Source organism: Pelophylax lessonae, assembly GCF_965119305.1.
Source record: "Pelophylax lessonae genome assembly, chromosome: 1".
Taxonomy (NCBI): domain Eukaryota; kingdom Metazoa; phylum Chordata; class Amphibia; order Anura; family Ranidae; genus Pelophylax; species Pelophylax lessonae.
In genome coordinates, this window is record NC_138768.1 from 448,107,258 (window position 1) to 448,120,853 (window position 13,596).

Genomic DNA, 13,596 nt, shown 5'->3' on the forward strand with positions numbered 1-13,596 from the left:
TACAAAAGATTGGGTACATCTGAATTCTGGGTATGGTGTTTTTCCTTTTTTACATGGTTGCATTGGTCCAGCTTCATACAATGTGAGTATACATACTGTATTCCATCCTGTGGAAGCTGATAATTGCTGTAGTAGCCAACACTACTACAGTGATGTCCATTTCCTTACAAATCACATGCTAACCAGCTGCCTGCTACATATTACCCACAGAGGATTGCCCACAAAAAACTCCAAACCTATTAAAAACCAGGGTATTTGTTTCAAAAAGTAGCTTTTCAAATCTGCTCATGCATCCAAATAATTTGTTTTCCTTATCTTTCTGTGCAAGAATGACTGACTTGTAGACTCAAAGATGACACACTTCAGATTTATAGGCCCAATTCAGCATTGCCTGGGGGTTTCCCAAAGTGGTTAATTTTGACCCCCAAGAGTCTATGGGGTTATCCAAAGGGAACATAAAATGTCTTGGGTTTAAAAAGGGATCAGTAAATGCCTGAGGGTAAATAGGTCTGTAAATGATGGAAAAATGTATGAGACTTTTTAAGTCACTGTGGAGCTCCCTGCTGTTGTTTAGTCCTGATTGTGAGGAGGAAAGCAGCAAGACAGCGAGTAGCCACCAGCGAAAAGCCTTAAGATGTCTGTCAGCTCTGTCGCTGAAGTTACTGGCCTTGTGTGCTTTGAGTTGTGGGTCTGTGACCTTTCACCCTCCCCCTTTAGGGAAAGATACATGTTTGTGTATCCCCCCCCCCCCCCCACCTAAAACTGTTAGAGTGCCAGTAAGTACAACTATAGTGGTGCCAAAGAGCGGGTTGCTGTGCATTTACTAAGAATTCAGCATTGTAACAACCATTATGGGCAATGCTGATACCTAATGGACGTGTTTCCAGTGTTCAAAAGAAAATAATTGTTCATAGTATGAAGTTATTTAAAGTAATATTTCTCTTACGTCCTCCGACAGTCGCCGCCTCTTCATAATCTTCACCAATGGGGTAATTGACCTTTGCTCCGCAGGAGTAGCTAGGCAACAAGATTTGTTAATATCAAAGCTTTTAGCATATCACACCCCTAGGGGGTGGTCCCCTCAGTCAATACCTCCCTGCTTCCAGCATTCTCAACTCAGTTTTCAATTGCCTAGCTTAGGAGTAGCTGGCTGTTCCTGTGCTGGGGCTTTCAGTCTCAGCCTTCTATCCTCTCTTTGATTTTATTTCAAGTATTTTTCTCTTTCTTTTACTTAGCTGTTTTTTTCTCAGCTTTAGTTTAGTTTTCTTCGGATGAAGATGATCATGCGGAGCTGGGTCTCGGACTGGCCACCCTGGATCCCAGGGCTGAGAGCCAGGGGTTTCCCCAGCCTGCCATCGAGCGTTCAGCTCAGGTTTTCCTGGCATATTGAATGACCCATCCCTGTTCGCTGCAGGGATGCTGCCTGTGAGGTGGCAACCTCACCGGACGCCATTTGCGGTTTCGCACCGCAGTCCACTGCATCCTGGCTGCGACACTCCCTGTCCTCAGTACAGCGGTTTGGTCGCTAGAGAAGGCTCCCCACGCCATCCGGAATGGTAAGTAAATTTCTATGTGGGGACCTGTCTGTTTGGGTGTCAGTCTGTAACTGTGTAACCCGCATGTCTGTGTAAGTGCTGAGCTCCCTGTCAGATTCCTGTGATAGCTGCCTTTCTGTGGGCTGCGGGGGGGGGCTCTCCCGCTCTGCTGTGTGAGATGTATGTGGCAGACTGGGCTCAGACATGCTGTGCGGCGACCGCTGATGCGGCCCGCCATTTTTTTCTCGGCAAACTGTGGTGACCGGCCCTGTGTGGTACAGCGCAGTGTTTTGGCGCCAAACGCCGCCATTTTGGCGGCGATCGCTCCTGCAAGCACATGTCGGCGCCATTTTCTTATTGCCTTGATTCCCTCAGCCGAGCGGCCATGTTTGTGAAGCCTTCATAGGCTATATAGGGCGGTCAGTCATTGCATCACTTCCTTTTTCACTGGAACAGCTGTGTGCTCTCTCCAGGTTTTTACCTTCCTTATCCTGTATTTCCTTGCTCAGTGCTCCTTATCCCTGCGGGGGTCGGTACATACAGTAGTGTGCGGTGGGCTGCGCTCGCCACGGTCTTAAAGGGGCAGTCCTTTATTTCAGTTGATACTGGGGCATGGATTCTCAGGATTGCAAGTTTCCTCCCACCCTGGTGGGGGGCCAAGGGGCTGCTGCATCCCCCGAGGGGGCTGATCTGGCTGCTGTTGTAGCGAACTTGGCTTCTCAGGTGCAGATGCTAATGGCTGATCGATCCGCAAAACGGCCCAGGTTATCTATTTCCTCTGATTCAGAGGGCGATGGGGCTGCTATGGCTGGAGTGCCCTTCTCAGGGTCTCGTTCATCTCTGGACCTTGTGGGGTCTGAGGGGGAGGCTGAGGTAGAAGGAGTTGATACTTCTCCCCCTGGCTCGCCTGAAGAGCTTGCACTCATGGATGAGTTGATTACTTCTATCAAGGAAACACTGCGTCTGCAGGATGAACCAAGTCCTCCTGCTTTGATGTCCTCTTATGGGACACAAAGGAAACGCAAAGCAGCGCAGGCTTTTCCCTGCCCTGCGGAATTTCAGCGCGCTGTTGATGAGCAATGGCGCAATTTAAAGAAGCCTTTTACTGTGCCAAGTAAGTTCAAGCTGCGTTATCCATTTACACCCAACACTGATGAGCGTTGGTGTGTGCCGCCTCAGGTGGATCACGCGGTGGCAGTTTTGAATAGATCTACTGCGATTCCTGCTGAGGATACCCGGTGTTCCGGGACCCTACGGACAGGAGATTGGAGTCTCTGGCCCGTCGTACTTATACGGTTGCTGGTTCTATGCTGAAGCCTATTTTTGCTTCCATTATGGCAGCCCAAGCTATTGCGGATTGGACGCAGGTGCTCAGGCGCACCCTGGTGGCTGACTCTGCTCTGCCGACAACGATGGCTATGGTAGATCAAATTCATCAGGGTGTCATGTATTTGGCTGCACGTCTCTCCAGTGTAGCGGTGTTGAACCGTCGCCTGATATGGCTGAAATGTTGTCCTCTCGCAAGACTCTAGCTAATCTTCCCTATGCGGAATCTCGCCTTTTTGGCGAGTCTTTGGATACTCTGATAAAGGGAATTTCCGGGGGTAAGAGCACTCTCTTACCCCAAACTCACAAGAATAAGTTTGTTCGCGGTAAGAAGAATACCTCGTTTAGGCCCTCTCAGGGGTCCTTTCGTGCCTTTCGGTCGCAATACAGGAGCAAGCCCTTCAAGGGCCAAGGCTCCCAGAAGAAGCCGTGGGCAGGTAAGCAGAAGTCCGGCCAGTCCGGGTCCGCTGCCCATACCAATTCGGCCTGAAGGGGCGCCCTCACCCGGTTCTGGGGTGGGGGGACGTTTGCTCGGTTTTCTTCAACCCTGGCTGGCCCGCATTCGGGACAGGTGGGTTCAGGAAATCGTTCGATCTGGATACAAGATCGAGTTTCTCTCTCGGCCGGCGAGCAGATTTTTTCCCTCAAATCTTCAGCTGTCTCCGGAGCGTTTGCAGGATCTGCACCTGGCGGTGCGGGACCTGCAGGCCCAGGGAGTGGTGGTTCCGGTGCCTCATCGGGACAGATTTCGGGGGTTCTACTCCAATCTGTTCACTGTGCCCAGAAAGGAGGGCAAGGTACCTCCGATTCTGGACTTGAAAGCTCTGAACCGCTTTGTGCGGGTTCGCAAGTTCCGCATGGAATCCCTGCGCTCAGTGGTGGCTGCCCTGAGTCAGGGGGAATTCATGGCCTCCATCGATCTGAAGGATGCGTACCTTCACATCCCCATTTTCGAGGGTCAACAGAGGTACCTTCGATTCGCCATTGCGGAGGATCATTACCAATTCGTGGCATTACCCTTCGGTCTCGCTTCGGCTCCGCGGGTTTTCACCAAGGTGCTTGCGCCGGTCCTGGCTTTATTGAGAGCCCAGGGCGTCTCTGTCTTGGGATATCTGGACGATATCTTTCTTCGGTCTGTGACCAGTCAGGGCCTGGTGAACGACCTGTCCACCACGATGCAGACTCTGCAGGAGTTTGGTTGGACGATAAATTTTCCAAAATCAACGTTGTGTCCGTCGGTTCGTCTTCCCTACCTGGGGATGATCCTGGACTCTGCTCAAGCGAAGGTCTTCCTGCCGGAAGACAAGCTCCGGACACTTCAGGACGAGGTCAGGTCCCTCAGGGACACTCAGTGCTCGTCCCTCCGGACATGTATGAGATGTCTAGGTCTAATGGTCTCGGCTTTCGAGGCGATTCCCTTCGCCCAGTTTCACACGCGGGGTCTTCAGGCGGAGATCTTGGCCAAGTGGGACGGGCGTCCGCAATCTCTGGATCGGCAGCTTTCGTTGAGCCGCCACACCCGAAGGGGTCTTTTGTGGTGGCTCCAGTCCCCGGCGGTGTTGGGGGGCAAGTCTTTTCGTCCCTTGTCGTGGACGGTGATCACCACGGATGCCAGCCTGTCGGGCTAGGGTGGTGTTCTGTCCGCCCAGGGAACTTGGTCGGAGGAGGAATCCTCCCTTCCGATCAACATTCTGGAATTGCGAGCGATAAAACTTTGCCTTCTGCATTGGTCGGAACGGCTTCAGGGCCGTCCGGTTCGGGTTCAGACGGACAATGCCACAGCGGTGGCCTACATCAACCATCAAGGGGGCACCAGAAGTGCCCGTGCTGCTCGGGAAGTAAACGGCATTCTGTCATGGGCCGAGACGCACGTCCCAGCGATAACGGCTGTGCACATTCCGGGGGTGGAGAACTGGCAGGCGGACTATCTGAGTCGCCAGACCCTGGACCAGGGGGAGTGGTCCCTTCACCCGGATGTCTTCCAGAAGTTGTGCGCGAAATGGGGTCTTCCGGATGTGGACCTGTTCGCGTCTCGTCTGAACAACAAGGTGGAAAGGTTCGTGGCAAGGACGCGCGATCCTCAGGCAGACGCCTCAGACGCGTTAGTGGCGCCCTGGCATCAGTATCGTCTGATGTATGCCTTTCCACCGATTCAGCTGCTGTCCAGGCTGCTTCGCAGATTGGCCTCGGAACCGCACGCGGGGATTCTGGTGGCACCGGACTGGCCTCGCCGGTCTTGGTACGCAGACCTCGTAAATCTGGCAGTCGACGCTCCGTGGCGCCTGCCGCTTCGGGAAGACCTTCTGTCTCAAGGGCCGATATTCCATCCTGCTTTACAGTCGCTGGCTTTAACGGCCTGGCTGTTGAAAGCCAGGTCCTGAAGGATAGGGGTCTCTCCCCTGAGGTCATTCCCACTTTGATCAAGGCTAGAAAAGCCTCTTCTGGAAAAATTTACTACCGTACTTGGAAGGCGTACTTTGCCTGGTGTGAGTCCAGGGGGTATTCCCCTCGCTCATACTCGGTGTCGAGAGTGTTGGCTTTCCTCCAAACTGGAGTGGACCAGCGTTTGGCGCTGGCCACAATTAAGGGTCAGATTTCTGCGGCATTGTCCTGCAGCTCTCCCTACCTGGTGATTCACAAGGATAAGGTGGTCTTGCGACCTAACCCATCTTTTCTTCCGAAAAGGATCTCAGAGTTTCACCTGAATGAGGACATTGTCTTGCCTTCGCTTTGCGCAAAGCCTAAGCATCCGAAGGAGGTGGCTTTGCATGCCTTGGATGTTGTTCGGGCGATCAGGGTTTACCTGTCATCGACTAAGTCCTTTCGCAAGTCGGATTCCCTATTCGTTCTTCCAGAGGGACCTCGGAAGGGCATGGCGGCGTCGGCTGCTACCATCGCCAAATGGATCAGACAGACGATTGTGCAAGCCTATGCTTTGATGGGGAAGGTTCCTCCTTTCCCTGTGAAGGCGCACTCTACCAGATCTCTGAGTACGTCTTGGGCCTATCGTCGTCAGGCTTCTGTGGCCCAGGTGTGTAAGGCGGCGACTTGGTCATCCGTTCACACCTTCTCCAAATTTTACAAAAAGGATGTTCAGGCATCGGCAGATGCTTCCTTTGGCCGTAAAGCTCTTAGTGCGGCAGTGCCTTAGAGTCCCTTGTTTGGGCCCTTGGCTGTTGGGGTGTTTTTACCCCTGGGTTACTTGTTCTTTCCTGGGTTGCTGCTCCTGTTGAGCACGTTTTCCTGTTGCCAGGTTGGTTCTCTTACTTTGGTAAGGTTCCTCTCTCTGATGTGGGTACTGCGTTGCATTATGCGCGGCTGCGTTTTTTTCCCACCCCTCATGTCTACACTGCTCTGGGACGTCCCCATTGGTGAAGATTATGAAGAGGCGGCGACTGTCGGAGGACGTAAGAGAAAACTGAATTTTTGTAAAATCTTACCGTAAAATTCCTTTCTCTGAGTCCTCCGACAGTCGCCGCCCCGCCCCTCTTTTGGGGTTTGTTTATGTACTCTACTGCTATGCTACTGAAACTGAGTCGAGAATGCTGGAAGCAGGGAGGTATTGACAGAGGGGACCACCCCCTAGGGGTGTGATATGCTAAAAGCTTTGATATAAACAAATCTTGTTGCCTAGCTACTCCTGCGGAGCAAAGGTCAATTACCCCATTGGTGAAGATTATGAAGAGGCGGCGACTGTCGGAGGACTCAGAGAAAGGAATTTTACGGTAAGATTTTACAAAAATTCCGTTTTTTTAACTTATTTTCCTGTTCTAGGATAAAGCATGTATAAACCATGCATGTAGAATTCAGAATCCAACACATTTTTAGTTGAACAGAGAAGGGTTAGAACCTCCTATCAAGATTTTATTGTTGTCTGCATCACTATTAGAGTGATTCTGTTCACTTCCTGTATGGTCACCAGGACAGAAAATTGATTGTAATTTGTATGGTGACGCTTAGAGCCTCTAACACATTACCAAACTATCCAAGATGAAAACGTTGTATTATTATTATTAATTATTATCATAATAAATGGTGGCCCTGATAATAAATATTTAAACAAAATCTGTAAATATTATGATTTTTGTTTGTTGGTGTGAAATCAGAATTAATCTATTCTTTATTTTTTCCATAGGACCTAAAGAATGCATACCACATCCCTGAAATTCATGAGGCTCTTGGGTTGTCAGAGATTTGTGAAAACCGGAAACTCTTTTTAATTGGGACTTATGCGACAAAAGATGAGTCTGAGGTTTCTTCTGGGATTCTAGATGCCAAGGAGTTTCTTGCACAGCTTCTTTCCGAAAGTTCTGCTAAAATATCCTAATTGCACTTGTTACAAGCACATGCCAAAGTAATGCAACGTACATGCTGCAGTAATGCAGAGTACTTTGTGATTTTACTGTGTAAAATAGTTCTTACATTATACTGTCTTAGTAATATATTTCCAAAGGTTACATTTGCAACTTGCCTTTTAGAGAGTGGTGATTATTGGCTACACAATACATATTTAGTTGAAAATTAAACGCACAGCTATTTCAATATTTTCTTTCAGCCAAGGAATTAAAATACAATATTTGCCTGAACAGAACGATGATGTTCAGGTTTTATATACTGGCATTTGTCAGGGAGAAGGTCAACATAACTGTGTAACATTAATATGATTGGCCTTCATTTATCAAATGGATCTGAAATTGACAGTGATTTTTATTTTTTCCTACTAAAGCCCGATTCATGCAAGTGAGTCTGCCATTGCGCTGCAATGCACGACAATGTTATTCTCTCTGGTGCCCGTTCACATCATTGCAACATGGTGCAGTCCAATTTTTGAAAAGGTGTAGCTGCTTCTTAGTGCAGCATAGTGCGCTTTTGGTCCTTTAGGCTTCAGTAGGAGCACATGAAAAGCTCAAGAAATATGCATGTACATGTGTTTTTGTTGCATTTTTGACAGGGTTTTGTATTGAACACGTCTCTCCCTACCAAAAAGAAAAAATGGAGAATGAAAATGCATAAAAAAACATGCTGGATAAACACACTGACAAAAGGATGATTATACAGCAGTACAAGTGTGAACCTATCTGATGGACTGGATTATCTGATGGACTGGATTAAATAATACTGATTTTTGGACACTTTTGATTTGGTTGGTTTACTGTATTCTTCTTCACTTCACACTTATTTTTCTATTGAAAACGATTAAAAAATATATATTGTCCACTTTTAAATGTGCTAAATAAATAGAGAACATTTTGTGAAATCCAGAGTTCTGTTGGTTTGTTAAACATTCTTCATTTGTTTTTATAAATGCCTACACGGTCTGCGTTTTAGGATTGTACACGACACGGCTGTCAAATTGGGAGCAGTGGCTGTGTCAGTGTAGCCACTGCGCTTCAAGTGACATAAATGGGACTGCCTGAACAGGGATGCAGGTAACGCTTGTGCATCCCCGTGTGGAAAAACACAGACCTTGCTGTAGTACGCCCTTGTGAATGAGGCCTCCAAGTGACTGTTTCACCACATATAAAGAATTAAAGGGGCTTCCTGTAAAGGAAGAGATTGCCTAGCTGTCAACTGTACAGTGATTTGAATCTTTACTCTACTGTTGCCAAAACACTTCAGTGTGTCAGATACCTGGTCCCAAGCTGCTCTCTGTGGGTCCACCGGCCAGCTACTATGTCATTACTGTGTCTTGTAGAGATTAAAATCGTTGTCTGACCTCTCCTTTCCCCCCACGGTTCTGTTTTTTTGGAACAACCAGTGCACATTAGTTGCAGTCAAGTGCACTTCTCTATGCACACTACAATCTCACAGTCCATCTCTGGAGCAACCAAGAGAGGGTGGCTGTGTACCCAACAGTAAGGCTCGGTTTCCACTGTTGCGTCTTGCTGTGCGACTTGACACATGTCAAGTCGCACAGCAAGTCAAAAGTCATTCATTTCTATTTTGCCCGTTCTCACTGCCGCGACTGAGTTGCGGCGACTTGAAAAGTAGTTTGTGCACTACTTTTGGTCGACTTCAGTGCGACTTCCTTCTATAATGAGGGACAAGTCTCACTGAAAGCCGCGAACAAGTAACACTACAGAGTCGCGCTAGAAGTAGCGCGACTCTGTAGCTGCAGCAGTGGAAACTGAGCCTTAGACTATGGAGAACTAATTCAGCTGCCCTCTAACAGGAAGTTAGACCATAACAGTAAAAAAAAAAAAAAGGAATTGGCCTGAGATTTCAAGACTTTTCCTGTTATGGATACTTATGGGTTAATTTACCTGCCAGGATCATTTTTTTTTTTTTCAAGGAAGTAGCCAATGGCCACCCTGCATTTATCTTATGATGTAACAAAGATAAAGATTAAAAACTTCCATCATCCAGGGTTCTAATGGGCACATGGTTACAGAGGTCACTTCAGCTGTGCTAGGTGCTACATCTTTATCATTCCATCTATGGAAACCTCTTCTTGTGACGGTACAATACCTCAAAAAAAGATATTTCTACAAAGTCTTTGTTTTATTTTTTATTAAATATTTCCATGCAAAAATATGCAATTCATTCTTTTTACATATATTTAATATTTAGCTGTTCTGCATTGCATTATTGCTGCTTTACATGTACATATTGTATATGTTTAGGATCTGAATAGACCTATTTCCAGTTTAAAATATATTACTGGTTAAATATAGCTTTAGTTACATAAATATTATTATTATTATTTTTTTTTCAAATAAAGCATTAAATTCAAGAGTGGACACTTCAAATATATTACATTTGTATATACAACATAGATGAGTAGAAGCCTAATGCACAAACAGTACGTATATTATATTTTTCTTTCAAATGATTTTGAGCTCTGTAGAAAAAAATAGTTGAGATAAACACGTAGTATAGAATGTGCATTCACAGTGCCTCCTTAGTCCATGACTGATCCACATTCTGACGGTAGACCCTCCGATCTTTTCCATTTAGCTAATCGATTTTTGAACCATTTCTAGGGGGGGGGAAAAAACATAATTACTTATTGAAATTTGAATTATCCTCATAACATTCACAGCTAATTTATTAATTTTTGTGCTTATAATCCTAGCCCAGTATTTTAACATATATCCACTATACAGAAGTCCTCTCTTGCTGTCACAATAGATAATCTCTGCACAGCTCATGCCTCTGGAAGATGATTCAGTCTGTAATATTTAATTCAGTGTTTATTATACTTGTCTATCTGAAGAACGCACCCATTGCCTGCATCAATAAAATCGGCATTCTTAGCAGCATGAAGAGCCTTTTGAGTAAATACGTTTACAGAAAAAAAGTTGGACGGACAAACTTTGCAATAATTGGAGTCTATTTTATTCACAAGTTGTTTTTCCACAGTTGGTAATTGACATGTTCCATTCCATTATTTTCTTGTTACAGTAGCAACCACAGCACTCACAATGCAGCACTAAGGTGCACACCCACCTTATTTAAAATGAACTGCTGGACTGACTCACTACCATTCATTAAATTTTGTTCCAAGCATCAACTACTCTTTCATTAAAATATGTTCAAAGGTTAGTTAACTTTTCTCATACTAGCTTGAGTTTGTCTTTGCGTTCTTGATCTTCGCTTTCTATTGAAAATACCGCCCTACTGAAACTTATTTTCCCCTTTTAAGTATTTAAAGGTTTCAATCATGTTTCCCCTTTTCCTCATTTCTCCAAGACTGTACATTTTAAGTTTCTGAAGTATGTTTTATCACCTAGACCTTTCACCATTTTTGTTGCCCATCTCTGTTTCTATTCTACCAATATCTTTTTGTAAGTGAGATCTTCAGAACTTGACATGGTATTCTAAATGAGGTGTAAATGTATATATAAAGGGAAATCGGGACCTCCTTCCTCCTGCTAGTGACCTTTCTGGTGATGTCTTAGAATTGTATTCGCTTTCCCCACTATTTGCTCATTTTGCAATCCTCTGAAATAAGTACCCCAAATCTTTTTCCTCTGTAGTTCTGGGCATAAGTACCCCACATTTTTTCCTCTGTAGTTCTGGGCATCACTATAGCCCCAATATTGTACTTTATCTAGGGATTTTTTTTTCTTTTTTTTACCTAGGTGCATTATTTTTTTAATTAGAGACTTGGAACTGTAGTTTCCACTGCTTTGACCAATTACATTCTGTCGTCCTTGCCTGAGGCGGCCAAAAGTCTTGCTTAAGCTAACTAGACATACTATTTTGAAGTAAAGGAAACTGGCACAGAGCTATTATGGGGACTGTCACTGCTGCCCTTTCTTTCTAAAAAAAATATTAGTTATCTGGATGTCAAGTTATTCTAGTAATTTCAGTGCAGTTTGTTGTGGAACAAGTATGGGCATTATTAGTTCCTACTCACTTTGACCTTCATACTTGTCCTAGATCAGTAACTCAAATTATTAAACTCATTTGAACAGCATGACACCTAACCATTCTGCAAATTTTCTTTAAAAGTGCCCATACGTTTTGTGAAAAAGATTTACCCAATCTACGCAGATAGGATATGTGTGAAACGTGCTACTACTGCCGAATTGATGCAGAACACTCGTATTGAAAAGTACAAAAATGTCCTCTGTTCTGAATAAGCTCTTTGTAGCACTACCTAAAACACATCTATTTCATTTTAAATCCCCTAGTTGAATTAAGCTATCTTTTTTTTTTTTTTTTTACTGTGATATTGAGTTTACAGTCCTGCTTACCATTTACCAATGTAATGTTTTAGAGCCACACTTTGGTAACCCCTGGAATTGATCAGTAATTATGTATTTTGAGGCGTGTCTTGATGGCGGACTAAGCGGATCACTAAACCCAGAGCCCCGCGCTTTCTCTGCCATCCTACAACCCATCCTGCACCGATCCTCCTTTTCAGCCCACCACAGCTTCCTCCAGGCTGCTTGCACCTTCTGTGCCATCACTATAGTGAAATACGGCTCGAACAAGCCTCCTGCAGCGGCCAATAAGCTGGACAAGTACTTCAAGCAAGATGGTGCTGACGGCCTCTCCTCCTCCGCTACCTTCTCGCTCCCTCTGCTGGCTGCACGGGATGACTTTCCTCCTCTGTCCCAGATTCCATCTTCTGCTTCTCCTGTCTCACAGCACAGCCCTGAGGACAGCCCAGATCCAGCTTGTGACAATGCTTTACCTGATGAGTGTGCACCCTCTCCAGCTGAGCCCATACAAGACTGTAAGGGCTCTTTCACACGGGCGGTCTGATCAGATCCGCCTGTCAGTTTTTTTAGGTGGATCTGATCGGATCCTCCATGCAGCTCTATGGGGCAGCGGGTGTCAGCGGAGACACCTCCGCTGACACCCGCTGCCATCCGCATCCGATCCTGTGCTGAAATCTGGACGGATGGAAACCCTATTTCTCTATCGCTCATTGACAGACGTAGTCCTCGGTGATACAGCACCTTCGGGTTATGTTGCCTCCACAGGAGCAGGACTAGACAGGAAATAAAAATGCTCTGGCCACACCCCAGGGGCAGTCCCCGAGGGTATATCCTCTCTCTCTCCGCCACAGCAAATCAGTTTTTTTCTGTCTAGTCAGGAGTAAGGACCTAGATACCTTGCTGGGATCTTCGGTCCTGGCAAGATTTTTTTTTTTCTTAAAAAGTTTTTTTCTCCAGTGTTCCTGTGAGATCTTCAAGCAAGAAAGCTGAACTGGGCGACGGGCTGGATGTTGAGATCCGGTGGTCACCCCAGTTCAGCCTACGAGCGCGTGCAGGCCATAGCTCCGCGCTGGGTCGGCCGCGACATAGTCCCACTGGGGGACTGACCCCGCGAGTTAAACGTCTCGCTGAAACGCCAAGGACCATGAGTCACGGCGTCCGTATTGGTCGACAGCCCTCCCGCCCCGGTGGAGAGGGGTACTGTCAGGAGTTGGTGCCCGCCTGGTTCCGGTATGGTGAGTAGTATGTTCCCCCTTTTCCCCTGACGGGTCTTGTGGTTAACGCGGGCCCCTCTCTGTATGGTAAGGTAGAGTCCCCCTCTATCCTATAACATGGCACAGATCCCCCTACTTTGAGTGTGATTTTATGTGCAAAAAGCCAGGAGGCTTGGTTTGGGAGCTAACAATCTAATTGTATACATGTTAAAAAGATTGTAATCAGTGGCAGTATGGGAATCTTACTGTGATAATAATAAGTACCTACCAGTCAGAAGCCACGGACATGTAGACTGCCTTCCTAGTCAAATCTCCAGCAAAAGCAGGCCTTCCGAACGGCCATGCGGTCCGCCAGGGCCGGTACCGCCAACCACGCCAAATCCCCATGCAGAGAAGGTGTTGTGTGCTCTGCAGCACGCCGCTATTCGGTACAGGCCGCCGCCATTTTTTTTGCTGGATCGCACGAGCCGCCATTTTGGCGTAGCCTCGTGTCTCCAGCATGGGGGCGGCCATGTTTGAGGTGATCCAAACACCTCGTGGAGCTAGGGGAGGCGCCGGAAGGCGTGCAGAGGGGCGGAGCCGCCTCCTTTCTTCCTGGGCAGCCAGCCAAAAGACTTCCTGTTTGTGAACACAGCGCTGTAACCTGTTGCAGTTAACTCTGAGCATCAAGTGGTGAGCCTGGGGGTCTATCTCTCTCTCTCTCTCTCCCTCTCGATCGATAGGGATCCCTAGCAGGTAACACTAAGGGGCTTTTGTGGCGCTGGGGGTCTGAAAAAAAAAAAAAAAGTTTTTTTATTTAATTGAATTGTATTATCCGGGAAGTGACTGGAATAATCATGGACCCTGCCA

At 46.7% G+C, this 13,596-nt stretch overlaps 1 protein-coding gene and 1 long non-coding RNA gene across 2 annotated transcripts in view; one reads left to right on the forward strand and one right to left on the reverse strand.

Moving 5' to 3' along the window:
* The window catches only part of ARL9 (ARF like GTPase 9), a gene marked incomplete at its 5' end in the record, with an annotated part of 59,057 nt that extends 51,757 nt beyond the window's left edge, over positions 1–7,300 (forward strand). Inside the window, one exon of the mRNA XM_082246563.1 lies at positions 6,997–7,300. Within this exon, the coding sequence (XP_082102689.1) occupies positions 6,997–7,188 (192 nt within the window). The remainder of the gene's footprint in view (positions 1–6,996) is intronic.
* A 2,185-nt stretch (positions 7,301–9,485) lies between these two features.
* The window catches only part of LOC309544221, a 68,375-nt gene continuing 64,264 nt past the window's right edge, over positions 9,486–13,596 (reverse strand). Inside the window, exon 3 of the long non-coding RNA XR_014224842.1 lies at positions 9,486–9,840. This is a non-coding gene — a long non-coding RNA (uncharacterized lncRNA). The remainder of the gene's footprint in view (positions 9,841–13,596) is intronic.